The 27,064-nt window shown below is 57.4% G+C and overlaps 1 protein-coding gene across 12 annotated transcripts in view; it reads right to left on the reverse strand.

Moving 5' to 3' along the window:
* DNM1 (dynamin 1) overlaps positions 1 to 27,064 on the reverse strand; it is a 52,561-nt gene that overhangs the window by 12,821 nt on the left and 12,676 nt on the right. For 8 of the 12 annotated variants that reach the window (XR_003759041.2, XR_003759042.2, XM_029064170.2 and 5 more), the window contains exons 2-15: positions 22,706 to 22,779; positions 22,343 to 22,492; positions 21,990 to 22,193; positions 21,734 to 21,832; positions 21,477 to 21,637; positions 20,848 to 20,990; positions 20,619 to 20,754; positions 20,080 to 20,147; positions 17,768 to 17,906; positions 11,780 to 11,866; positions 11,275 to 11,345; positions 10,712 to 10,763; positions 9,799 to 9,810; positions 7,272 to 7,385 (exon numbers count right to left, since the gene is read on the reverse strand). Coding sequence is in view for 10 of the 12 variants with exons in the window: in XM_029064170.2 (XP_028920003.1) it covers positions 7,272 to 7,385; positions 9,799 to 9,810; positions 10,712 to 10,763; positions 11,275 to 11,345; positions 11,780 to 11,866; positions 17,768 to 17,906; positions 20,080 to 20,147; positions 20,619 to 20,754; positions 20,848 to 20,990; positions 21,477 to 21,637; positions 21,734 to 21,832; positions 21,990 to 22,193; positions 22,343 to 22,492; positions 22,706 to 22,779 (1,510 nt within the window). In the remaining 2 variants the exon portion in view is untranslated. Of the gene's footprint in view, positions 1 to 7,271; positions 7,386 to 9,798; positions 9,811 to 10,711; positions 10,764 to 11,274; positions 11,346 to 11,779; positions 11,867 to 16,259; positions 16,399 to 17,767; positions 17,907 to 20,079; positions 20,148 to 20,618; positions 20,755 to 20,847; positions 20,991 to 21,476; positions 21,638 to 21,733; positions 21,833 to 21,989; positions 22,194 to 22,342; positions 22,493 to 22,705; positions 22,780 to 27,064 lie in introns of all 12 variants that reach the window. The other 4 variants (XM_029064171.2, XM_029064169.2, XM_029064175.2 and 1 more) reach the window with 2 other exon arrangements.

The raw sequence follows: 27,064 nt of genomic DNA on the forward strand, positions 1-27,064 counted from the left end.
GGAAGACCTGATTCCCCTGTTATCTACCCCAGCGCTTAGAACAGTGCTCTGCACATAGTAAGTGCTTAACAAATACCAACATTATTATTATTATTATTCATCCTCCCTCCGGGCTCCGACCCCCAGCTGAAACTGCCCCCGGCTTGCGCCGGAATGCCACAGGCGGGCACCAGGGGGCGCCCTCTGCCCAGGGTTCCCGCCCAAGTTACCCCAGACCAGTTGGGGACACGAAGCGACTTCAATCAATCATCACTCGTATTTACCGAGCTCTTACTATGTGCACAGCACTATACTAAGCGCTCGGGAGAGTACGGTACATCCGAATTAGTGGACACATCCCAATGGATGCTTCTCGGACAGGGACCGAACCGAGGAACTTCCACAGACCTGAATGAGGAAGGAGGCCCTGGGGAAGGGGTGGAGGTTCTGTACCCTAGGTTGGGTGAGGGGTAGACCCCGCTTTCCAGGGAAGCCTGAGATGAACCTTTTGTTTTTTTAACAGCACTTGTTAAGTGCTCACTATGTGCCAGGCACTGTTTCACGCGCTGGGGTAGATACAAGTTAATCAGGACGAACACATGGGGCTCACAGTCTAAGCAGGAGGGAGAACAGGTATTGAAACCCCATTTTGCAGTTGAGGGAACTGAGGCCCAGAGAATTTTAAGTGATTGATACAAGGTCAGACCGCAGGCAAGTGGCAGAAGTGGGATTAGAACTCAGGTCCTGTGGCTCCCACTAGGCCCCGCTGGACCTTCCGGTCCCTCACTACCCACCCAGACTGTGTCTCGGGCGAAGTGGCATCCGGCAGCCCGGGCTCCAGCTCGGCCCCGCTCACTGGATCCCTTCTGACCAGGCCAGAGATGTCGGGCGGCTCGGCCCTTAGGTTTCGGGGGCCAGACCTCGGAGCTCGGCCTTGACCCGATGGTTCCTCTCACCTCGGGGGGTCCGGACCAGCCCCCCTACCCCCACCTGCAGAGAGCTGACACTGAGCGCCAACACAGTAGGAGAGGGTCTCTGATGCCCTGTGGATTCCCACCCCTGGTTCCTCTGTTTTTGGATGGGGCAGTCTGCTCCTGTCCCTCCTGCCCGAGGAGGGGAGAGGATGGGAGCGGGATATAGGGATCCCTCAGTGCCCCCGGCTGGAAGCCTCCTGCTCGGCTGGAGTCACCAGCTGCCCGTCCTTACAGCTAGACCCAGGCGCTCCAGGAGAGGGGACTGAGGGATGGACCGTCAGAGAACACCCCGGGGCCTGGAGGCCACCCCGCACCACCCTTCCCGACAACTGCCCGGGGCCTCCCTCCTCCTGCAGCGCCTGGTTTAGATCAGGCTGTGACTTCATTTCCTGAGTGTGGAGACAGGAAAGGGGGGAGCGGGCTGCCTGGGGGCCCTGGCTTCAAAGGGCTGGCTCAGCCCCCGGCCCATGTGGTAGCAATCAGGGGCTGTGTACACTCACGCGCATGTGTGTGTGTGTGTGTGTGTGTGTGTGTGTGTGTGTGTGTGTGTCTATGAGCAGATGTGTGTTTGGGTATGTGCTTGTGGGGGAAGGCGGGGAGGTGGAGTTGGGCTTGAGTCAGTGGACACAAGGGTGGGTGTGGATTTGAGGGTTGTAAATTGAGGGTTGGACATATTTGAGGGTTTGAGGAGCTGTGTATGTATGTGAGGAGATGGTATATGTACATGGGAGGTTGTAATGTGGGCAACAATGTAATGTGTGCAGGAATGGATGTGTGTGCAGCTGGGGAAGAGTTGAATCTGTGTGCAATGGGGAGTGTACATGGGGAACTGTAATGTGTGCCGGTTGAATATGTGCGCACTGGGGGGGTGTATATGTGCATGGGGGACTGGAATGTGTGCAGTATGAATGCGTGCAGAGTTATAATGTGTACAGCTGGGGGAGGAACTGAATATGTGCACGGGGAGGGTTCTGTCAACCCTAAGAAAGTAGCACGGCTAGGAAGTAGGGAGAGCATTCTCCTCTGGCCTATCACCCCACTTTGATCAGAAGCGGAGGCCCCTTATGGCCCAGCAGGGGAGAATGGGGACAGTGGAGGTGGGAGGGAGGATGGGGGGTGGGGGGGCGGCGCACCGCTCTGGGAATAGAGGCAACTCACACAAGGAGAGGAGAAATGGGGGGGGGGGGATTGCCTTGGAGCCCTGGGGGCTCAGCAGGGAGCAGAACTTAAGAACCCATCCAGAGGGTCCCCATCCCCTAGGTGGGGGCAGAACCCAAGCAGCATAGCATTCCAGCTTCAAGCCCCTTAACTAGCCCTGCCCCCTCTTCAGGCTGAGGCTGATCTCTGCCAGCCCAGATTCTCTCCGGGGAGTCCCCTCTCCGTGTCCCCCCAGACCCACCCCCGCGGCTCTCCCACAACCAGGCACAGAGACACTTCTGGGGAGGCACTAGGCCAAGAGGGCACTGCAGGACAGACTCCTCTCCCCTTAACGGGGGGGGGGGGGGGAGGAGAGGTAGGGAGGGGCACAACGGGAGGTCCTGGAGAAAGGGGACGTGGCGCGGAGCAATTTCCAGAATCCAGGACAGAGAAAAAGACGACCTTTTCTCTTCTCCAACTCCCATCTCCGCAGCCAAAATCTTTTAACCTCACCTGAGCCGGGACACCCGAGCAGCCCCCTCCCAACATTTTCGAGGTCCTGACCTCTAGAGCTAAGGGTGAGGCCCTGGACAGTGTGCCCCGGGAGATAGGAAAGTGGGGGAGAAAGGGAAGTGGGGGGGGGTCCTATATTTTAACATGAACTTAGTGTGTCACACCTACCCATGTAGTGTGATCTACTGACATGAGCTGCCCCCATTCTTGTATGTTGTGGCATAAAGTGTTGGATGTGTCTGGTCGGGGCATTTGCACTCCTACATGTTGGCATGGGAACCAGCAAGTTGGCATGTCACCTACATGTGTCGACCCATGCATGTCGGCATGCCGGAGAGGGCACCTGGCGACTCCAGAAAGGGCCGGTTTTGGGGGTGCAGACAGAACCGTGGGCGGGAGGTGTGTCCAGGCCCAGAGACCCCAGGGGGAGGGGAGAGGATGGACGGGGGACGGGGACGCGTGGTTGGGGAGCGGGCACCAGCCCCACGTAGGCACACACGAGGATGCCAAAAACCTACGTTCGAAGTCAGGACTGAAGGGGCGCCTTCTCATTAACCCTTTCCATCCCTGGAGAGGGGAGGTGTGGCGGAGGGGTCGGGGCGAGGTCATCCCTCCTTCTCCCCCTCCCACGGTGGTGGGCTGGTGGGGGGGCGGGGTCGATGCCCATTTGAACCCCCAAGCCGGCCAGGCCGGATCTCCTCTATGTCATATAAAGCGCTCTTTATCCCGGACAGGGCAGGGCAGGGGCAGGGGCAGGGGCTGGGGCAGGGGCAGGGGCTGGGGCAGAGCGAGAGGAAGCGGGCGGGGGGGGGGGCGGAGGAAAGGAAGTGGGGAAGTGGGAGCACCATATGCGTCTAGGAGCATCTGGAACTGTCAGAGTGGGCGGCGGTGGCGGCCGGGCCCGACTCTCCGCCGGGGCCACAGTCAGGTATGAAGCCTCCGACTCTTTCCCCCTTCTTCCCTTCTCCTCTCCCCTCCCTCCTCCTCCTCCTCAGTGGTTTTTATTGAGCATCTACTCTGTGCAGGGCACTGTACTAAGCGCTCGGGTGAGTACACGACAACAGAATGAGCAGACACGTTCTCCGCCCACAACGAGGTCCTTGCTCCCCCTTCCTCTTCTCCTCTTCCCTCCCTCCTCCTCCTCTTCTCCCCTCCCTCCTCCTCCTCCCTACCCCCTTCCTCCTCCTCCTCTTCTCGCCTCCCTCCTCCTCCATGCCCCCCTCCTCCTCCTCTTCTCCCCTCCCTCCTCCTCCTCCTCTCTACCCCCTTTCTCCTCTTCCTCTTCTTCTCCCTTCCCCTCTCCTCTTCCTCTTCCCCCTTCCCTCCTCCTCCTCCTCTCCTCCCCCACCCCCCCACCCCGGCTCTGACTTCCTGGCGGCCCCCCAGTCCCAGCCCCCGGGCCGGCTCCCCTCCCGTCCCCGTCCCCTCCCCTCGGTTCCCCTCCTGGCCCCTCCTTCCCCGCCGCCCGCCTCGTCTGCCACGTCAAACGGGCCAGGAGGGGCGCGCCGAGCGGTGGCCGGGGGACCGGGGGGCCGGGGGTCCGAAGGGCCGGACCGGGGGAGACTGAGCAGCCGGACGGGGGCGGAGGAGGATGGAGGAGGAGGAGGATGGAGGAGGAGGAGGATGGACGAGGAGGATGGAGGAGGATGGAGAGCGCGCTGGCCCCGACGGGCCCCCCGACGGACAACCTCGACGGCCGTCCCGGACAGTCGCCGGAGCCCAGCCGGAACACCGCAGAGTGTGTGTGTGTGTGTGTGTAGGGGGTTGGGGGTTGTGCTTGTCCTGGGGGGGACCCGGGAGGGGGAGGGGAAGGCAAGGCGGAGGAGCCCGCTTGCTCCCTCCAAGCCCCCAACCCGACGGCGCGGCCACCGCCAGACAATACACGGCAAGGGACGGAGAAGACGCGCGGAGGACAGGCCGGGACAGGCCAGGACAGGCCAGGCCGGGCCAGGACAGGCCGAGAGGCTCCACTCCGTCTGCCCAGTGTTTAGACTACCTGTTCACTGCTCCAAGATTGTACAGTAGTCTGCACATTGGTTAGGCTGGGCTGGGAGACGCACGCCGACCCACTCACCCACCGGACTCCCACAGCCGGGACCAGCCGGGACCACCTTCCTCCTCCTCCTCCTCTCTTCGACCTGACCCGACCCCTTCCCTCCCTCCCTGCAGCTGGCCCCATCGGAGGGGGCGGGGGGCGTCGGGGCCAGGGTGGGGGGCGTCGGGGAGGTGTGGAGCCGGACAATTGGGCGCGAACGGGCTGCGGGCGGGAAAGTGACTGGCCGGAGTGTGGGGTCGTGGAGGGGCACTTCTCCTCCCTGGGGGCTGGGGGCTGGGGGCTGGATGCAGCCGGGGCCTGGGGGCGAGCCTGGACGGGACGGGCACCAGCAGGGGCCAGGACAGAAGGAGGGGAAGGGAAGGCTGGAGGTTTTGGGGGGAGAGTCATTGAGAGGCGGGGGTCGGGGTCTGGGGGTCCGGTGTGGCCGGTGGGGTGGGGGGAGGGGGGCTGCAGCAGCAGCAGGGCCGGGTTTGGCCTTTGTCTGTCTTACCCCCGCCGCTAGGGGCGCCACAGAGCCCCACGCCTCCCATCCCGGACCCGGCTCTAGGGGGCAGCAGCCGCCCGCTCCTCCTTGACCGACAGAAACCCCCCCACCCAGGCTAGCAGCCTAGCCCCTGACCCCTGACCTCTGACCTAGGCCCAGGGGCCACGGCAGTACTTGGGGGGGCACGGCGGGGAAGGGAAGTCAGACAGGGTCCCGTTCCCCTGCCCGTCCCCCTGTCCCCGGCCCCGTTGGCCCCGCCACCGCAGGGAGTGGGGGATGCTGGGGCCCAGGCCAAGCCACCGGGGGAGGGCGGACAGAGGCTTCCCTGAAACCCGAGATTAGGGATCACACCCTGGGCTAGCAAAACATTGAGAGGCACCCCTCTCTGACGCTCCCTCCCACCTCTTCTCCACCAGCCCTGGGTCTCCCCTAACCCAGGAGGGGGGTGAAAGGCAGAGAGCGGGCACCCCCATCTTCCTACAACCATCTCAAACCCACAGACAGACACCCACACAGAGGCACAGGGCAGACCTGAGCCCTGCTCCAGCCGTCCCCACCCCTTCTTGGCCAGCTGGAGTTCATTACCACGAATCCCCCTCCCTTCCCCCTCCGCATCCCGGTTCCCCCCCCCCCATTCCTGGGACTCCGGTCACCTCTGGAATCCAGATGTTAAAGCCAAAAGCCAAGCTCTTAAAGGAGCCTGGCAGGGGTGGGTGGGAGACAGAGGGTGAGGAGGAGGAGGAGGAGGAGGAGGAGGGTGTGGAGAGAAAGAGGGAGAGGCCTGTGGCAGTCCAGCAGCCGGGCCGCCGGGGTGTCCCTCTTACGTTCTGCAGGGACGTCCTGGGGGCTCCCCTGCAGCTGGCCAGACCCAAGTCAGGGGGAAGGCGTTAACATGGGCGGCCGGGCCAGGCCTGTGTCTGTGTGCGTGTGCGTGTGTGTGTCATGGGGCCGGTGGGGCTGCGGGAGGAGGAACGCCCTGGAATGAGGAAAACAGGAAAGCAGCTGCCTGGGTCCAGAGGAGGCACACTCGTCCATCCCATCACCCCCCCCCCCATCCCGCCCCCGTGTCCACCTAAGCCCCGAGGTCCCTCCGGGGTGGAGGGGACTCGAATGGCCAGGCAGAAAGTCAAAGGCAAGGAATGGCCGGAGGGCGCCTGGAAGCCCTTCTCATCTAAGCCCAAGCCACATTTTGGGTTCCGTTCCACTCGGTAGGGGGCCTCCACTGGACCCCAGAACCCAGACCCCAGGAGGGTCAAAGGCCCCCGCTGGCCATCTCCCCTGGACGCGAGAACCGCCGGTTCTGGTGTCAGATGTCAGCAGCCGGGGATTCCGCCCCAGCTCCACCGACAACAGCTGGACCTCCAGGGACCACAGTCTACCACGACACTACTACCATGAAGTGCACGCTTCACTCCTCCAACGCCAATTCGCCAATTCGTCTATCTCGCCACCAACGCCTCGCCCACCTGCTGCAGCTCCGTCCCCTTTCATATCCCCATCTTTTCCAGCCTTATTAAGAGCGCATCTCCTCCAAGAGGCCTTCCCGGACTAAGCCCTCATTTCCTTTTCTCCCACTCCCTTCTGCGTCACCCTTGCACTTGGAATTATACCATTTATTCAACTCCACCCTCCTCTCCGCCACACTCATGTTCATATCCGTAATTAATTTATATCAATATTTTCCCCCTCTAGACTGGAAGTTCACTTTGGGCAGGAAATATGTCTACCAACTGTTGTACTGTACTCTCCCAAGCGCTTAAGAGTAGTGCTCTGCACCCAGGAAACAATAAATATGATCGATTGAGGAGGGTCTAAGACCATTTTCTGTGTCCTTCCACTCTCCCCACCTCTCCCCCCCGGCACCCCAGAGATCTCCGAGAAGTCGCAGGCTGAGGTCCTGCCTTCTGTCCCCTCTAGTGTTTTTGCCCAGGTGTGCTGGTCCACTGGCAGCGAGGTCCCACGATCCCATCGCTTCTCTCTACAGGAAAGCACTCTCCCCCCCGGGGGAAATGTCCTACCTCCCTACCTCCCAGAAGCCCACACACCGATCCCTGCTCCTCCCTCCCACCAAATCTCCCAGGGGAGCACGGTGTCCAGGAAGCAAACACAAGGGGCTCAGGGCACTCACCTCATCATCCTTGTACCACGAGAGGTTCTCGGCTGTCAGCACAAACCAGTACTCCTTAGAACCACCCTTCATGATGCCAATGTTGTTGATGGTCAGCCAGCCTTTCCGGATCACCTAAGGGGCAGAACGGGGGCAGAGGAAATGGAGAAGAGGAGCCCCAAGGTCCCCACTCTACCCCCTTCACCTGCTCGGATTCCCAGGTTGTTGGGTTTTTGTTTTCCCCTGTGATATTTGTTAAGCACTTTCTATGTGCCAAGCACTATAGTAAGCGCAGGGGTGCGGTCCCACATGGGGCTCATAGTCTAAATGGGAGGGAAAACAGGGATTGAATCCTCATTTTCCAGTGAGGAAAGTGAGGCTTGGAGAAAGGAAGTGACTTAACTAAGGAACAGAGAAGCAAAGTGACTTGCCCAAGGACACACAGCAGGCAAGTGGCAGAGCCGTTATTAGACCCCAGGTCCTCTGACTCCCCATCCCATGCTCTTTCCGCAAGACCATGCTGCTCCCAGATGAAGTAAGAGCAGGGATGGGAGCCCTGGGGACAGCAGAGGGACATCTGGGTTTCTTTGGTCAGTCAGAACCGCCCTGAGGCAGCACCTGGGGGGAGGAGGTTAGAGCCTCCAGAAGGGACTTTAAGAGTGCTCTGGCCTGAAGGATCCGTGAGGGAGCCATTGGGTGCTGGAGACCTGAATCTCAGCCCCATTTCTAAGAAGCAGTCCGACCTAGTGGATAGAGCACTGGCAGGCCTGGGAGTCAGAAGGATCTGGGTTCTAATCCTGGCTCCACCACTTGTCTGCTGTGTGACCTTGGGCAAGTCACTTCGCTTCTCTGTTCCTTAGCTATCCCATCCGTAAAATGGGGATTAAGACTGAGAGTCTAATGTGGGACATGGACCGTGTCCAACCTGATTAGTTTGGATCTACCCTAGCGCTTAGTACAGTGCCTGGTATATAGTAAGTGCTTAACAAATACCATAAAAAAAGAGAGAGACTTAGGGAGTCCCTGGAGACAACAGAAAACCACTTCGTGCTCTTTCAGCATTTCTGCATCATCTCAGACCTTGGGTTCTGACTCTCCACTCCGCTGTTGCACTCATGAATAGCTCCGGAAGCTTTCCTGTTTCTACCTGGCGGTAATTCCCTTGAGCGTCTGGTTCCCTTGCTAGACCATAAGCCCCTCGACGGCAAGGATTGCCCTTGGATCTGCACCCTTCATTTACCCCACCCTCAGCCCCATGGCACTTATGTACGTATCCATAATTTACTCCCCCTCTAGACTGCAAGCTCCTTGTGGGCAGGGAACATGTCTACCAACTCCATTCTTTTGCACTCTCCCAAGGGCTTAGTACAGTGCTCTGCACACAGTAAGTGCTCAATTAGTACCAATGATTGATAGGATAGCGTCACCAAACTTTATTGTACTCTCCTAGGCTCTTAGCAAATACTCTCTACGGAGTCAATGCTCAGAAAGTACTATCAATTGATCGACTGACTGACCAGGGGGTGAGGATCATTTGTGAAATGTTGCCAGGAACAAACCAGAGTTGGGCCCTCGTATTTATCCAGCACCTTTCCTCTGAGGAGCTCAGCACATGCCTCTTGTGCAGTCTCTCTGTCTCCTCTTCCTCCCCCTGTGGCCCCCACTGGAGAAGGAAGGGATGGGGTTTCTTTCCTGAGGGAAAGTTGAGAAGCAGTGTGGCCTAATGGTAGAGCACGGGTTGAGGAGTCTGGACCCGGGTTCTAATCCCCATTCTGCCATTTGTCTGTTGTCTGACCTTGGACACGTCACTTGCTCCCTTTATTCATCCCCCGCTAACAGCCCCATCACACTTCTGTTCATATCTGTAATTTATTTACTTATTTATATTAATATCTGTTAGCCCCTCTAACTGAAAAAGTGTTTTGGGTAGGGAATATACCTCCTTATTGTTGTAATGTCCTCTCCCAAGAGCTGAGTACACTGCTCTGCCCACAGTAAGCGCTCAGTAAGTACAATGGAATGAATGAATGAATGGCTCTGTATCTCAGTTACCTCATCCTTAAAATGGGGATGAAGTCTGTGAGCCCCAGGTGGGACAGGAACTGTGTCCAACTTGATTAGCTTATATCTACCCCAGTGCTTAGTACAGTGCCCAGCACATAGTAAGCATTTAGCCAATATCATTTTTTTCTTTTTAAAAAAGAAGCTCAGAGAGATGAAGTGTGGCTTGCTCAAAATCACAGAGCACATCACAGCCAGGGATCCCAGCTCTCCCTATGACCGCTCCATCCACCTGCAGGTTGGCTCTACCCACTGTCACCCCCACAACTGCAAGTGTTCTTCTTGTTCATGGTGTGAGAGCACACGTGTTCCCCAGGTGGAGGTGCAGGTGCGTCAGGTGAGCCCTGCTTCAGCTCTACGAAGGCGATCCGGAGCAGTCTTCGTGCCCCCCCAGCAACTCCACATCCACTGCCTGGGGGCTCTCTGCTCCCCTGATCCCCCTCAGCCCTCCCTCCTCGCCAGGTGACCCCCCCGGCCTTCTACTCACCAGGATCTCATCCTTTACAAGGCAACCAGTGCCACCACCCCGGAGCACAGGAGAGAGGAGAGAGGGTTACCAAGAGCAAAGCCCACAGATAAGCTAAGCCAGTTAGTTGCTGGAAGCTCCTGGCCTCCCCGCCATCCACCCCACCCCGGCCCATAACCAAACGCCAGTCTCTCTCAGGATCCGACTCCCCCAGAGATAACGGGGTGACTGCCCGACACCTCTAAGGCAGGCCGATTATTTCCCAGCGTGGGAAGAGGGACACCAGCGCTAGCCAGCCCTTAGTTTCCAGATCCACCCAAGAAACCAGGGCAGGGAATCCTCCTGCCCAAACTAGCTTTTTCCGACAAGCTGCGGGAACCTGGAGCAGGGCATAATTTGTAACGAGAGAGTGGCCAGGGCTCACACTACTACGTCCCCATAACCTGTTAGTCTGTAGTGACTAGGAAATGGTGAACCTAATAGATTCTAAGGGCAGATTAATCCAGTGAGTTATTGTGAAAGAGCCGACTTCTAGGACGAGGTCAGATACTTAGAGCACCTAAGGTATGGACAAATTTAAACTGTAGATTCACCTGCAGCGCCCAGGCTCGGAAGTGCCAATTCCAAGGGCTGATCCCTGGCACGAATTAAGCAGTAACCCACAGGAATTTCTTGAATTCCCTTTCCCTTTGCCCAAGATCCCAAAGGTCACGGAGAGAAACACACTTTAATGGGGCAGATCTCAGGGCAGCACCTGCTGCCGGTCCACTGGGGCAGCCAGAGAGTGAGAGGGTGAATTCCAGGGTTCTCACGCAAAGCCAGGCTCACAGGGGGACCAGGAGTCCCAGGTGGGTCAAGTGGAGGGAATGACAGTTGAGATGGGGGTAGGGCCAGCAGATAGCCCAGGGTATGGGCACCCATGGGTGGGACTTACCTGGTTCCCTGCTGCTTTCTTCTTACTCATTTGGTTGCTTCGCTGCTGGGCACTGTCAGAGGACAGAGAGGAAAAGGCAAAGAGAGGAAAGGAGGAAAAAGAGAGGGAAGGGGGAAAGAGGAGAGGGAAGGGGGAAAGAGGAGAAGGAAGGGGGAAAGAGGAGAGGGAAGGGGAAAAGAGAGGGAAGAGGGAAGAGAGGTAAGGGGGTAAGAGAGAGAGGAAGAGGAGAAAGGCTTTAGTCCTATGAGTCCAAGTTTGAGATGTATTTCCTCTACAGCACTGGGACCAAGTTGCCTCTTCCTCAACTGTGGGATTCTATTCATATATTCATTCATTCAATCATATTTATTGAGCACTTACTGTGTGCAAACACTGTACTAAGTGCTTGGGAGAGTATGTTATAATAACAGACACCTTCCTGCTCACATTGAGCTCACAGTCTAGAGGGGGAGACAGACATTAATATAAATAAATAGATAAATTCTAAGGGTAAGGACCCTTAGAACCATAGCTGAGGGGAGAATAATGGAGGGTTGGTGGCGGGGAAGAGCCGGGGTGCTTACTTGGCAAAGCCGATGAAGTCCTCATGGTTAGTGTTCATGTAGGCGAGCTCAATGTCTATGAGGAGCATGACCTGGAGAAGGATAGAAAGGGATGAAGGAGAGTAAGGAGATACAGAGAGAGAGAGAAACAGAGACACAAATATACACACAAAGACACACGCAAACAGATACACAGAGATACACATGTACAGAGACACATACAAAGACAGAGACAGAGAAAAGGGAAGCCAGAAACCCAGAGGGAGACACAGAAGGGACGGGGAAGGGAAGCAGAGTCTGGGAAAAAGGGAACGTAAAACAGGTGGGAGACCAGAGAAGACAGAACTAATTCAGAAAGTGAGCAGAGAGAAGAGGGCAATTTTGCAAAGGAGAAAGAGAATGAGAGAGTGAGAGGCAGAGAGTGGGGAGGACCTCCGAGTAGGTGGGGTCCGAAGTTCACCCAGGCCCTGCAGAGAGGCAGGCAGCCAGGCGGTTAGTTGGGTGGGTGGGTGGGTGGGAAGCTCACCTGGTCCTTGGTGCGTCCCTCCCGCTCGCGGATGTGGGTGGTGACTATGCGCTCCATCTCCTCCCGCAGGTGGGGGTACTGCTGGAGCTGTGGGGGAAAGAGACCACGTACACAAGGGGAGAGGGTTTGGGCTACACGCCTGCCCCCGGGCCTGGGAACCTCCCTGCCGGGCTCCACCATCCTGTGGAGTCGGGGGGCGTTGGGCTGGGGCCCCACGGGTGGGTTCGGGGAGCGGCACGCCAGGCTGCCAAGAGGACGCTGAGGGGCTTGGAGTCAGGAGGTGGTGGCCACCTGTGCCAGATATTTCTAGGGCACAGGCCCTTCCATTCCTGCTGACAAGCCCCTCCCCAGAAAAGCAGAGAGCTGGGGGAGCCTGTGAACCTGGCCTTCAGGGGTCAGGCACCACCCCACAATGCTGAGGGGGAGTGTTGGGGAAACACCTCGGAGATGGGCCCGAGTCTTGGTGTCATCTTAGATGTAGCCTTCTCGATTAAGGACTCCACTTGGGGACAACAGGAGCGCCTCCATTTGGGGACAACAGGGGCCGTAAGGGTCCCAGGGTTTGGGCTAGGATGTTGTGAGGAGCCTTTAGTACTGTCCCAGAACACTGGACAATCAATCAAGCAATCAATCGTGGGCACCCTTTTCATTATGGTTTGAAGGGTGAGGGTACTTGGCAGAAACCATTCACTTCCGGCAGCTGTGGGGCTACTTGCTCGGGTCCCGGGCGTGGGTGACCGGCCTCGTGGGCAGTCAGGGGGGAGAGAGAGAGGAAGGCAGAAGGGGAAGTTTCTCAGCAGACTGGTAGCCGACTTCAGCGGGAAGGGCCGTGCCAAGGGGCACGTGGGGTGGGAGAGCGTCCTGTTGGACCCGAGTAACGCCTCTGGTGGCCTTGGAGTCCGGATGTCGGGGGCAGAGGAGTACGGGAACTTGGGATCTCTGTGCTGCTCCAGCAGGGGCCAGGGATAGGAGGGGAGCACAGCCACAGGGTCACGAGATCATGAAGACGACATGCAGGAGGAGCCAGAGGCCTAGGCATGCGTGGGCAAGCAGAGGGACGGGGGCTCGGGTGCCCCGGTGTGGGTGGGTGGTCGGTGGGGGGGCATGCAGGGGATGGATGCCGGCAGCATGGGCAGCACCCAGATGGGCCACGGATCAAACCAGGCCCTCTCCTAACCCCTTGGACTTTGAAATTCTACCAAACCTCATCTCAGTCAGGGAGCAAGGGGTCCTCTGGGCAAGCCAGCCTCTTTCTGCCTCTCTGTCCCCAAGGGATCCCGCAGACTCCCCTGCCTCCCCCAACTGTCTTGGCCACCTGGACCCCAGGAGTGGAGGCGGCCGTCTCCCTGATGGGTCCCCTCCCCTCTGGGATGGTCTCAGGCGACTCCTTCTGGGGAACAGAAACTGGTCCCCCCAGGCACCAGTTGGCAGTGAGCCAGGGAGGAAGGGCCAGACCCAGGCTCAGAGTTGCAAAAATGGGGGTGCAGCCTGGCAGAGCCTCCTCCGGCTCACTCCAGACTGCCCAATCCTCATCAGGGCCCAAAGACCCCTGATCCCACATTTGGGCCCGGGGATTGGGGGGACGTTTGAGCTGCTGGGTGGTAGTCTCTAAAGGATCAACCAAGCATGTGCATGGGATCTGCCCTGAGAGGCAACTCCCTGGCTGGGGCGCCCTTAGTCTCAAAGACATGAAATGAGGCTGGGGGAATAGGGTGGAAGGACTGAAACGGTGCTCAGTTGGGCCACCCCAACCTGAGCCCTTTCTCCCATTGTCCAGGGCCCAAGGCCCAGGGCCAACTGGAGCTTTCTCGGGGGTCTGCAGTCTTGATCAGTGCTGGGAGCTGAAGCCTTGTTCTAGTCCCCATTATCCCACTGCTGAGTTGAGTGACCCTGGAGGAGTCACTTCACCCAACTGGGCTTCAGGGTCCCTTCTGTGGGGGCAGGAGCAGTATGGCAGCCCTAGTGGAAAAAGCTGGGAGTCAGGACACTGGGTTCCAATCCCAGCTCTGCCAGTGGCCTTCTGTGTGACCTTGGGCATTCAATCGATCGATTGTATTTACTGAGCGCTTACTGCATGCAGAGCACAGTACTAAGCGCTTGGGAGAGTATGATATAATATAGAAACATTCCCTGCTCAAGCCACTTAACCTCTCTGGGCTTTAGTTTCCTCATCTGTAAAACGGGGAGAAGCTACCTCATCTCCCTCCCTCTTAGGCTGTGCGTCCCACGTGGGGATGGGACCAAGTTCCATCTGATGATCTTGCATCTTCCCCAGTGGTGGACGCACATAGTAAGCATTCGAGAAATACAGGGATAGCCATGGCCATCAGTACCCAGGGAGAGACCCTGCTCCTCGCTTCCTCCCGAGGACGACCTGGAACTTCAACTTGACACGATGCCCCCTCAGCCTCAGGGCAAATCACCGGACTCAAAGGACAGCTTGACCTCTGGCCTGTTCCCCCGCTCTTGGTAGGAGGGAGCCAAAACCAGCTCCACAAATCCGTTGGGATGCAATGCTGACCTTTCGCTATGGGTAGGGGTGGGGGGGAGGGGAGCGAGCCCACTGATGCCCGATATTTCACGGGGTCCCTCTCTTTCCATGCCAGACCCCAAAGCCCACTGGGTAGGGCAGCTAGCCCCATGCCTATGGGGTGGGAGTGGGCAGAGGAGGGCAGGCACTCTCAACCCCTAATCCACTGCCAGAGGGTGGCACTCTAGCACCCTCTCCCAGAGCCAGGGTACTCCGTGACCAGGGCTGTGGGCTGCTGCTCCTTCCACATTTGGCTCTGTTGCTCCAGAGATGCAGCCAGATCTCCGGGTACCCATGCCCCGGACCAGCTGGGACACGGCTGGCGGGCCGGGACCCAATACAGGCTTGGAGGGGAAACTTGAACCTCGGACGAGAAACAGCACCCTGGGTAGGATTCCCCATTGGAAGCCTCCGATCCCTCCCACCTCACCCCCTCGGCTGCTGCGGTCTGCCCGAACCCCTGGTCCCCATGTGGACCCAAGAAGCAGCATGGCCTAGTAGAAGTAGCATGGTCTAGTGGATGGAGCACGGGCCTGGGATTCAGAAGGACCTGGGTTCTAATCCAGCTCCTCCACTTGTCTGCCTTGGGCAAGTCACATCACTTCTCTGGGCCTCAGTTACCTCGTCTGTAAAACGGGGATTAAGGCTGTGAGCCCCATGTGGGACAGGAACTGTGTCCAACCTGATTAGCACCCCAGTGCTTGGCACATAACAAGCACTTGACAAATACCATCATGATTACGAAGTGACCCTTTCGCTGCACTGCCCTGACGCCCCAGTCCGGTCACCCTTTCCAGAGCCTCCTCGGGGGGGAGTCTAGGCTGAGCGGCCGAAGGAATGGAAGGTAAATCTGAGGAGGAAAGAAGAAAGAACCAGGGAGAAGAGGCAGAGGAAAAGAGAGAGAGGGAATTCAGGTCTTTTCTGCCCTGCCACCCCCCCATGTCTTCCTCATCCCAGGACCTCTCCAGGACAGCAGAGGAGGGTGGGGAAGACCACTGTGTTGGGGGCTGCCCCTGGAGGGAGCCCCCCCATCAGCTGGTGCCTTGGGGTGGTGTGGGGCGCCCTCTACTGGCCCATGCTGACCCAGATCCCCGGGGGGCTACTGAGAGACTCTCCCACTGCAGAGTTAGTTCTCTGCTGGGATGGGGAGGAGACGGTGGCCCTGGGAAGAGGGGAGAGGAGGTTTCCAGATTGGCTTTCCCCTTCTAGTGTCCTCAAATTCAGAGGCAGGGAGGCAGTGAACCCCGAAGTTCTTGGGGTTTGGGGGGAGGGGGTCTTCCTCAAAAGAGACCTGGGAATGGAGGAGCTAGGGATGAAGGAAGCTGAGGTTCCCAGCCCAGTCCTGAGCTTCAAGCTCTAAGCTTGCCCCGCCACTCAGCCAGGGTCTTCCGAAGGGCTTGATTGGGCTGGGAAGACTAGGAAGATTGTATTTGCATATGTCTGTGTCTACACACTCTGTGTGTGTGTGTGCATGCCCATGTGTACATGTGTGTGCACACACATGTAGCCATATTTGGATGAACCCTGGGCAGTGAGTGGGAGGAGCACAAGTGAGAGAGCAGGAGGGAATACATGCGATTGTGGGTTGCACACTTCCCCTCGCTCCCAAGAGTGCAAGAGCGAGCAGAAAGAGGCAGGGGTGAGTGTGTTCCAGGGAGAGTGTGAGTGGGGGGGGGGGTGTGAACAGAGCTGAACGGGGAGGGCTTGAGCGTGCAAGGGGGAAGGAGTGCCAACAGGGGAGCCCCAGTGCACAACCGGGCAGTTCGAGGGTGCCGCCCAAGGGTGAGAGGGCCTGGCTGTGTGTGGAAGTGGGTACTGCCTACAGGGTGCCCAAGCGAGGAAACAGGCAGGAGAATGGACCCGGGAGCCAGGCTGGTGAGCGGGAGGGGCAGAACTCGGTAGGAGAGAGGGAGTACACTTTGGCTCTGGGGCGCTGACTGCCATCTTTACCTTGGCGCTACACTTTCTGATGGTGGTTGTGAGTTCGCTCACTACCATGTCCACACACTTGAGACTGGGCTCCTTCAGCTTCTGCACCTGCTTTTTCACTATGGCTTCAAAAGCGAGGTCAGGGGTGAAGAGGCCCGTTCTGAGCAACCCAGAAAGAACAGGAGGAGGAGGATGGGGAGGAGCAAGAGCAGCCAGGTGAGAGGACGACAGAGCAGAGAGGCAAAGGCAGAGGAGGAGACAGGGTGGGGGCGGAGGGAGAGAAAGAGAGAGAGACACAGACAGAGACAGACACAGAGACAGAGACAGAAACAGAGAGAGAGAACAAGGCAAATGTGAAAAGCGAGATTCAGCCCCCTGCCCCGGGAGGAGGGCACCTCTTGGGTGCTGCCAGATACCGAGGGTTCTGCAAGCACAGTCAGGGCACTGAGCTGCTGGGCCCAGGGGCAGCACAGCCTCCCCAAGAGTCTGTCTACTCGGGGAAGGGTGCCTGCCAGCGGGGGCAGCCCTTGACACCCTGGCCCTCATTCCCAGATATGCTTTATCCCGAGACTGCCCAACTTGTATCGAAAATCTCTTCTCACCTCAGGCTCTGGGCCCTTCTCCGAGCCTGACTGGGCTCTCCAAGACCCTGCCTCCCCATCCCACTCCTTCCCGTCTCCTCTGCCTGCCTCATTCTCTCCCACTTTCTCACCCCAACCCCCCCACCTCCCGAGCAGGCACCCACTGCCTCTAAACGTAGAAAGACAGAGGATGAGGGACAGAGAAGAGGCCGCAGGGTGGGGAGGGAATGGAGTGAAGAAGGAAAGAGAGGGAGAGAAGTGGGATAGGATCACATGGGGAATGTGAGGCCATGAAGGCTTCTGGGTACTTGGCGGCCCTAGCATACTGGTCTCCCATCTCCCAGTGCAGCACCCCTTTCCCCCACCATTTCCGTACTCCCCCACCCCCTGGCAAAAGTCACGATACTCCAGAGCAGGCCATCCACCTCCCATTTCCTCCTCCCCAGTTCTGCCTGCATCAGACTACCTACGAAACACTCAGGACCCCAGTGAGAGGCTCCCCGATCCAGGAGGTGCCAGCCTGCCGCTATGTCCAACATAAACCCTCGTGGTAAGGGGAACCCAGAGACAGATACAAGAATTGGAAGCCATGCCAACCCCATCCCCTCCCAAGCCTCCCTCACAAGTAGTATTTCCGGGCACCGGAGGACCGGCTGGGTCAACCCTTCCCGAAGGACACTGCCGCTTTCTCCACAGGCCCGCCTGGTCCGTGGGTGGTTCTGCCATCTCAACCTCCACTTTGTGCCCCCCTGGAGGGCAAAGATATTCTAGACTGGCTCCCTCTGCCCACCCACCCCCTCCCCCCAGGCCTGGGCATGCTGCCAAAGAGGTGGCGGAGGTGGCACAGGATAGGGAAGGAGAGGGAGGGGCGTCTGACTGAAGTGCAGGGCGGAGGGGAGCACAGGCAGGTAAGGGGGAGGCGGGCACCATACGCTGCCGCCCGGTTACCTTCTTGGTGCACTGTCTAACGGTATTGATTAACTCCGAAATCACCATGTCCACACATTTCAGACAGGGTTCTTTGATCTTCTTCACCTGCTTTTTCACAATGGTCTCAAAGGCCATGTCCGGGGTGAACAGCCCCGTTCTAAACACCCGGGGAGACAGGGCAGGGAGAAGGGACAGCATTACAAGCACGCTCCCACCTAAAGACCCCCGGGGGATTCCGGAGGGCTCCCGAGCTCGGCCAGGCCCCAGCCCAGTCCCCTGCCTTCTCCAGCAGGCTAAACTGGGCTGCCACCGGCAGGGACAGTCTCCTGCTGGTAGCAGTAATATTGATAGTATTCATCAGGTGCCTACTGTCTGCAGAGCACTGTATTAAGCGCTGGGAGAGAATACAGAGAAGCAATGTGGCCTGGTGCAGAGAGCATGGGTCTGGGAATCAGAAGGACTTCGGTTCTAATCCCAGCTCTGCCATTTGTCTGCTCTGTGACCTCGGGCAAGTCACTTCACTATGCCTCAGTTACCCTGTCTGTACAATGGGGATTAAGATTGAGAGTCCCATGTGGGATATGGACTGTGTCCAACTTGATTTCCTTACATCTACCCAGTGCTTAGTACAGTGCCTGGCATATACTGAGAGCTTAAGATATACCATACAAAAACAAAAAAATAACCAGGTAGGGATCAGTCCTGATTTCCGTCCCCAGGGTCTCAAGGCCGGGCTGCTTCCAGCAGAGGAATGAGAGGGGCCAGGTGGGCCAGGCATTCAGAAAGGAAATTAATGAATGCAAAGTCTTAGCAAATCTAAATTTACTCTGAGACAGCACCTAGGCCCTTTCAGGCATGGGTGATGGGGCTCTGCACTGCCCCCGTCCCCAGTCCAGTAATCTCTGCCTACAGGGGCCAGGCTCTGGATCCTGGGTGCTGAGGTTTTTTATCACTCAATCAATGGTATTTATTGAGTGCTTACTCTGTGCAGAGCACTGTACTAAGCACTTCAGAGAGTACAGTACGAGAGAATAAGCAGAACCCTTTCCCTGCCCATAATGTGCTTTCACACCTATGACATGAGAGCTCCATGTGGGACAGGCACTGTGTCCAACCTGATTAACTTGTATCTACCCCGGCGCTTAGAACAGTGCTTGGCACATAGTAAGCGCTTAATAAATTTCATCTCGCTACTCTACTACAACCCAGCCAGCAAACTTCTTTCCTCTAATACTAACCTTCTCAATGTGCTTCAATCTCGCCTCTCTCGCTGCCAACCCCTCACCCGTAACCTGCCTCTGGCCTGGAATGCTCTCCCTCAAATCTGACAATTACTCTCCCTCGTCTTCAAAGTCTTAATGAAGGCACATCTCCTCTAGGAGGCCTTCCCTGATTAAGCCCCCCATTTCCTCTTCTCCCACTCCCTTCTGTATCACCCTGACTTGCTCCCTTTTTTCTTCCCTCCTCCTAGCCCCACAGCACTTATGTCCATATCTGTAATTTATTTGTAGTGATGTCTGTCTGCCCGCTTCTTGACTGTAAACATGTTGTGGTCAAGGAATGTGTCTGTTAATTGTTGCATTGTGCTCTCCCAAACGCTTAGGACAGTGCTCTGCACACAGTAAGTGCTCAATAAATACGATTGAATGAATGGATGAATGAACCAATACCATCGTTATTATTATGAGGAAGCAGAGGAGGAAGGACTCCTCTTTTGGGTCATGTGGGAACGTTGATATTCTGATGCCCCCTCCCTTCCTCCACTGACACGGGCTCCAGCTGCTCCCTATTGCTGGCAGTGGCTTGGTGCCCATTTTAAGGCTAGATAGAGGGAAGGGGAAGAGAAGGGAGGAAGAAGGGAGAGGAGGAGAGGAGCAGGCACCTCCTTGATCCCTCCTGAGGGTACTCCAGGTTGGGGACTTCTCTGCCTCCCATCCCTTTCCTCTCTCCCTCTACAGCCAAGATGGGACAGGTGGTTGGGAGGAGAAAGGGTGGGCAGAAGGAGTTGGGCAAAAGGGTGGATAAATCCAGTTTCTTCCCCCTACTTCCAGCTCACAGCCCCCCACCTCTGCCCAGGGGTGAGGGTATCTGGGAGCAGGCTGTTCAATGAGTCTCCTAAAGGACAGTGAAATGATGAACACCTCCTCCAAGCTGGGCATAGTTCAGCTTGAAAACCCCTCCTCAGGGAGGGGAAGACAGCTCCAGGCTTCCTTGCCCACCTGCCCTCCCACCCACCCCGACCAGTTCTCCCCAGCAAGTCCAGATCCCTCCCTCCATCCCCGCCTTGCCCCGGCCCTGCCCCCAGCCCACAGGAGAGGGCAGATACGTGCCTGATGCCGTGGATGTTCTTGATGGCATAGCTGATCTCCCTGCGCAGTTCCTTCTCGTCAAATTCCATCTGGGCCAATGGAGAACCAGTCAGCTCCCACCCACATTTGGGGAAAACAGGGTACTCCTCCCCTCCCCACCCGACACACGCAGAGGGGGAACATCAAGTAAAGTTTAAGGCTCCAGGAATCCGCCCCGACCCGAGAGAAGGGCCAGAGGGCAATGACAAGTCCCCCATCTCGTAGGAGCGATGCCACCCAGGCACTGCCTGGATGGGAGGTCGCTAAGCCTCAGCTTTTCCCGGGGTCGGGGAGTTCCACCAAACCCAGTCCTGTCCCCCAAAGAAGACGGGGAAAGAGACCAGAGACCTCAGGTCCAAGGGGAGTCAGCAGTCCACAAACAGGTACAGCCCTGTTCAGTGAGCGGGGGAAGGAGATGGGCAAGAGGATAAGGGACAGGGAGGGGAGCCATGGGGGTGGGAAAATGGGGCCAAGAGCCACAGTGGGAAGCCGGACTCGGTACAGTCAGGGCCAGGACACACCTTGACTAGCTCAAAGGGAAAGCGTTCGTGGAAGATGCGGTTGATACGGGCGCCGCCGGACAACTCGTATGTGTCGATCTGGTCCCCGGAGCCCTCGATCCGCTTCTCAAAGTCCACGGCAAACTGCTGGACCATCCTGTTGAGGGAGGAGAGGGAGGCAAGGGCCCGGGCTGAGGAGGGAGCCTAAGGCAGCGGGGGGAGGAGAGGGCAGCAGGAACAGGTCACTCACTGGAGCAGGGCTTTGGTCTTGCGGGCAGGGTCATCGGGACGGAAGTTCTTGTACTCGTCCACCTCCTTCTCGATGGACAGCAGCTGGCTCTGCAGTTTGTTCCGCAGGCCGGGCAGGGTGTCCCGGATGTGGTTGGTCAGTTGCTGGCCAGAGGGGACGTACAAAGGATGAACAGGTTAAAGTCCAGGAGCCCAGGGAGAAAGACCCTCTGATTCAGCTCCAGGGAGCAGTTCCCCCTGGGAGAGGTTAGGCCCTGCACCACTTCCCGTTGCGCCTTCCAGGAACAGATTGCTAGAACGCAGGCGGTTGGGCCGCCCTCCCTCAGGAACTCACCTCAGGCACTTGTGACCTCCCTGTCAGGAAGTCCTTCCTGAGGTCAGGGCCACTAAACCCCCTCCTGTGGGGCAGCCCATTTCAGCCCATTTCCTCTTTTGTGTCCCAGGTGAAACGAGGACCAGCTGGGGCCTCCAATGGCTGGTCTCCCCACCACTTCTTCTGGGGACCACAGCTAAACCACCATCCAAACCACAGGACCTCCCCACCCTCCAGCCCCACCAACCCAACCTGGCAATCTCCTGGCCTGGATCTCCAGCCTGGAGGCCCTGCCTTCCCCTGCCTGTGCCGGGTACCTGGTTCAGGACTTTCTGCAGGAAGGGGGTGCCCATGCGTTCCGCCAGGTGACGGTAGGACGGGTGGGACAGGAAGAACTTGCGCTCGGCGGCCAGGGCGGCTGTGATGTCTTTCTTGCCATCAATGTCCTTCTGACTCCGGTTCACCACCCCGATGTAGCCTGCCGAGGTCAGAGGTCAGGGTGGGGAACCGGGAGCCCCTTGCGGGGAGCTGGGGAAGGGGAGACAGAGGTCCTCTCCTCCTACCAGGACCATACCTCTCCGCAACGGCAGCAACTTGTTCTCCAGCACATCCCGGGCATCGGTGCCTTCATCCATAAGATCCAGTTTAGTGATGACGCCGATGGTGCGTTGGCCTGGAAGGGGAAGGGGGGTAAGGTTCGGGGCCAGTACTTTCTGGCCATCCTAGAAGTCTTCCCGTCACCCAGTCAACCTGGAACCTCCGGGATTGGGGGGTTCCCTCAGGAATTTCGAGGGGCGCTCCCACCCTGCCCGGGCCCCGTCAGGGCTCACCCTGAGGGTCGACCTCCTTGGCGATCTTAAGGGCGTCGGAGTTGGCGAGGTCGGAGTTGGCCGGTGACACGGCTAAGATGAGGCAGTTCTCCTTGGTGACGAACTGCATGAGCATTTCCCGGATCTGGAACTCGATGTCTGCTGGCTGGTCCCCCACGGGCACCTTGGTCATCCCGGGCAGGTCCACCAGGGTCAGGTTAAGCACTGGATGGAAGCGGCGGAGGGGGCGGGGTCAAAGGGCAGCCAGCGGGGCCGCGGGGAGGGAGAAGATGGGCCCCGGGGGATGGAAGGAGAGGTCCCAGGGTGAGGTCAGAGGCCGGCTGGCAGCCAGCACGCCCCGGGCCCTTGCTCACCATGAGGAGAGTAGACTCGAAGGTTTATGGGCACGGGAGAGATGCCCTTGTTGGAGCCGGTGACCCGATCTGTTTCCGCCTCGATCTCCAGACGCACCTCATCGAAGTCTGTGAACTTTTTCCCCTTGCAGTGCAGGAATTCGGCATATTCTGCTCGGAGACATGGAGCCAGGGATCGTCGCCCCGGCCTCCCAGATCCCGACCCCACATCTCCCCAAGATCCAGCCAGGGTTCCTCCCCTCCCTTCTCTCTCCGCAGGAAGAGGCCCCCTCCTGCTCAGGAGCAGTTTGGGGATGGGTCTTCCCACTGGGCAGTGAGGCAAGAGGCCCCCGGCCCCCTCTGTGGCCTCGGACCAGGACATACCTGTGGAGGCGTTCACCAGCTGCAGGACCAGGGGGCGGCGGGTCACGATGCCAGAGCCACGGGGCAGGAAGTCTCTACAAGAAGAGAGGGAGTTCAGGGAGGACCCAGGCCCCTCCGATCCAGAGGGGAACGCTCTAATCTGGGGCTCCGTCATCTGCTGTGGCACTGCAATGCTCAGACCACTTCAGAAAAGTGTACACCCTATGGAGAAGGAACCAGGAGTACTAAACACTGTTGGTGTAGTGGAGAGTGGGAAGAATGAAGGGGAATGAGCATAGGGCATGGGGAAAAGTGAAGACAAAGCCCAGTAAAGGCCAATTTGAAGGGGAACCAAGTGCCTTCCACGAGTACAATTTGGGGAATAAAGGTGACATTTGTTAAGCACTTACTGGAGGCCAAGCACTGTTCTAAGTGCTGGGGTAGGTACGGATGATAAGGTTGGACATAGTCCCTTGTCCACATGGGACTCATGGTTTAAATAGGAGGGAATAGGATTTAATCTCCATTTTACAGGTGAGGAAACCGAGGCCACAATGCAGACGAATGGCAGAGCCAGGATTAGAACTCGGGTCCTCTGGCTCCCAAACCGGATTTGGCTGATACGTGGTACAGTTGGGAAGCAGCGTGGCCTCGAGGAAAGAACATGGGACTGTAAATCAGAGGACCTGGGTTCTAATCCTGACTCGGCCACTCGATTGTTGTGTGATCTTGAGCAAGTCACTTAATTTCTCTGTGCCTCAATTTCCTCAGTTGTAAAATGCAGATTCAATACTTGTTCTCCCTCCTACTTAGACTGTGAGCCCCACATGGGACAGGGACTGTGTCCCACCTGATTACTCCAGGGCTTAGAACTGTGCTTGGGACAGAGTAAGCGCTTAACAAATCAGTCAGTTGTATTTATTGAGTGCTTACTAAGTGCAGAGCACTGTACTAAGTGATTGGGAAAGTACAATATAACAGAATAAGCAGATACAGTCCCTGCACTTACCATAATTATTATTATTATTATGCTTCCTGTACAGGGGCAGGGTGGCAGAGAATAATGATAATAATCGTGGTATTTGTTAAGTGCTTGCTATGTGCCAGGCACTGTTGTAAGCTCTGGGGTGGATATAAGCAAATAGGGTTGGACACAGTCCACGTTCTAAGTGGGGTTCAGAATCCTAATCCCCATTTTACACATGAGGTAACTGAGGCCCAGAGAAGTGAACTGACTTGCCCAAGATCACAGAGCAGAGAAGTGACAAGTGATCTCTTCTTGAATTCCAGTGCCTCCCATCCAGTCCCTATAGTGTTTCTGTGCCCAGAGGGGAAAGCCATCTGGTACACACACCCACACTGGGACACACTTGGGACCCAGGAGCCCTGATTTCCAGGATCCGGTCCTCTTCTAAAGGTGTCCACCCCCGGGCCCAAGCCTGTCCCCGGGGCCGGGTCCCCAGCCAACCGCACAGCTCAGATTCCCTCTCGTTCCCTCCAACCCTGCCCCCTGGCCCAGAAAGGGGCTCCCCATTTCCCTTCTCCAAGGTCAGCCCTGGAGCCAACAAGGGCACCGGAGCTCCTTCCGGCTCCAGAGGCCGAGGGTGAGGGGAGGGCAGCCCCCACCCTCGGCGGTTCCGCCTTGTGCTGTGCATCAGCCTCTTTCCTGCCTTTCTGCTGACTCGGGGACTCTCCCCTCTCCCCTACCCCTCCTCTCGGGTCAGTTGCTTCCCCCACCACACCCGCAACTCAGGCCAAGAGCTCAGCAACAGCCAGGGGTCACCCAGCTGCCTTTAGGGCCGGGGCTCTGTCCAAGGGTCAGGGGTCGCAGGAGGCAGCCCGGACAGAAGTCCCATGGTATACCAACTGAAGCCGGGTGCGCGGGGGTGTGTGTCGGGGATGAGAGGAACTGGGACAGATGGAACTGGAAGCCTCTTCTGGGCAACGGGACACCTGGGTCTTGGGCTCAGGCCTGCTGAGCACAGAAACTCCAGAACCCAAGGAGGCGGGGGCACCAGAGGGGATGACAAGGCCTCATAGCCTAATGGTTACAGCACAGGCCTGAGAGTCAGAAGGACCCGGGTTCTAAACCCAGCTCTGCCACTTGTCTGCTGTGTGGGCATGTCACTTGACGTCTCTGTGCCTCAGTTACCCCATCCAGAAAATGGGGATGAAGGTTGTGAGCTCCAAGTGGGACAGGGACTGTGTCCAACCTGATTAGCTTGCATCTACCCCAGCGCTTAGACCAGTGCTTGACACATAGTAAGTGCTTTACAAACATCATCATTATCAGAACCAGGCAGGGGAAGCTCCATGACGGCCCGAAAACACATCTAACTCTACTATACTCTCCCAAGTTCCTAGTTGAGTGCTCGGCACGGACAGAGTCAGTGCCAAGTCAACATTACTGATTGATGAGTTCCCTCAAGGACTGGACGACCCAGCCCGGACGATTGTTTCTCCATCTGCCCTGACCCTGCTGACCCTCACAGTAAGGACGGCAAGGAGGAGAGGCAGAACTGAGCTGAAATTTTTGCATGAGGAAGTTGTCCTTGGGCAAGAAACTAGGGTGTGGCTTTCAGTGGTGGTCCCCATTGAGCCCTGGGGGGGTGGGCACTGGGTGGGGTTCAGCAGCTGGCATAGAAAAAACTGGGAAAGGTAGAGGCTAAAGGGCAAGTCATGGTTCCATGCAGGGCAGTGGGTGAAAAAGAGGCAGGTTGATGGCAGAGGACAAATTAGCTGGGAGGTAAAGTTCTTTCTTCCTTGACAAAATGACCCCTGGCTGAGGGGTCTGTAGGAAGGGATGGGGAGGCACACAGGGCAGGGGCTCCAAACCTCTTCTAAATCTCGGATGGATGGGGCCCAGTGATGAGGAAAAGATCCTGAGTGGACCAAAGAAAAAGAGCCTCTGCTTGGTCCACACTGCCCCAGAGTAAAGGCACCTGGATACCCGGTTGTGGACACAGCCAGATCCCCTGCCCTTCACCAATGGATCCCAGTTTGTCAGATTCAGAGGCTGCTGCGCAGGGCTCAAGATTCCTGGGTTCTCCTCCCTCTGGGACTCAGATGACCAGAGTTTGGTCAAACTCAGTGCCACGGTTTCCCCTTTGGTTACCAGACTGGGGCAAGGCAGAGGGGAGCAGGATCCTGGGGAAAACCCAGGGCCGGACTCTAGCTCTCTCTCTCTCTGCATCGGGACAGAGTTGAGGATCCAGAATAGAAAAGAGGTTAAGGACGGTGGGGCAGTCTGGACGGGGTATGCACGCAGCTGTGGAGACTTAAGAGTTAGAAGCAGCATGGTCTAGTGGCTAGAGCACGGACCTGCGAGTCAGAAGGACCTGGGTTCTAGTCCCAGCTTCGCCACTTGTCTGCTGTGTGACCTTGGGCAAGTCCCTTTCTTCTCTGCGTCTCAGTTACCTCATCTGTGAAAGGGGGATTAGGGATGTGAGCCCCACGTGGGACAAGGACTGTGTCCAACCTGATTACCTTGAATCTACTCCAGTGCTTAGAACAGTACCTGGCATAAAGTAAGCACTTAAAAAAAAAAAAAGTGGATATGGACCACCTTCCCTGCCTGGGGCTTCCAGGGCAATCCCAGAGTGGCTCAGAGTCACTGCTGCCATCGCTCTCTGACTGGCACTGGCAGGTCCCATCCCACAGAGGAAGACGTCATAGCAGCCTAAAGGGGCCTCATCCCCACAGCAGAAAGCAGTCCTGTGGGGAATGGGGGCAGATCAGGCCCCCTGTGCCCTCCAAATCAATCCCCCGCATCCTGCAATGAGAGTGAGCCAGATACCCCACTTGGCAAGCTCCTCCCCCCGACAATGTCTCAGCCACCGGCAGCTTCCATGGAAACCAGTCCAAAGAGGATGGAAAGGGAGGGACAAATCATCCCCAAAGAGAGTTCCCCCGACAGAGGAGAGTGGACCGACCTCCAGGACCCACTCCCAACTGGAAACGTAGTTGGGTCCACCTGGGGGCTGCAGCCAGATACCGACAACTAGCCCGAGAAAGTCAACTCTACTGTTACGGTGCCCCGCAGCCTTCAGAGAGGGTGCAGAGGGATCTTCAAAGGGAAGAAGCAGTGTGGCCTAATGGAAAGAGCCTGGACTGGGGAGTCAGGGAACCTCGGTTCTAATCCCAGCTCTGTCACTTCTTTTTTTAATGTTTGTTTTTTTTTAAGCACCTACTATGTGCCAGACACTGTTCTAAATGCTGGGGTAGACAACAAACTAATCGGGTTGGACACAGTCCCTGTCCTACATGGGGCTCACACTCTTAATCCCCATTTTAAAGATGAGGTAATAGGCCCAGAGAAGTGAAGTGACTTGTCCAAGGTCACACAGCAGAGAAGTGGCAGAGCCAGCATAAGAACCCAGG

This window comes from Ornithorhynchus anatinus, chromosome 4, assembly GCF_004115215.2.
Source record: "Ornithorhynchus anatinus isolate Pmale09 chromosome 4, mOrnAna1.pri.v4, whole genome shotgun sequence".
NCBI classification, from domain to species: Eukaryota; Metazoa; Chordata; class Mammalia; order Monotremata; family Ornithorhynchidae; genus Ornithorhynchus; species Ornithorhynchus anatinus.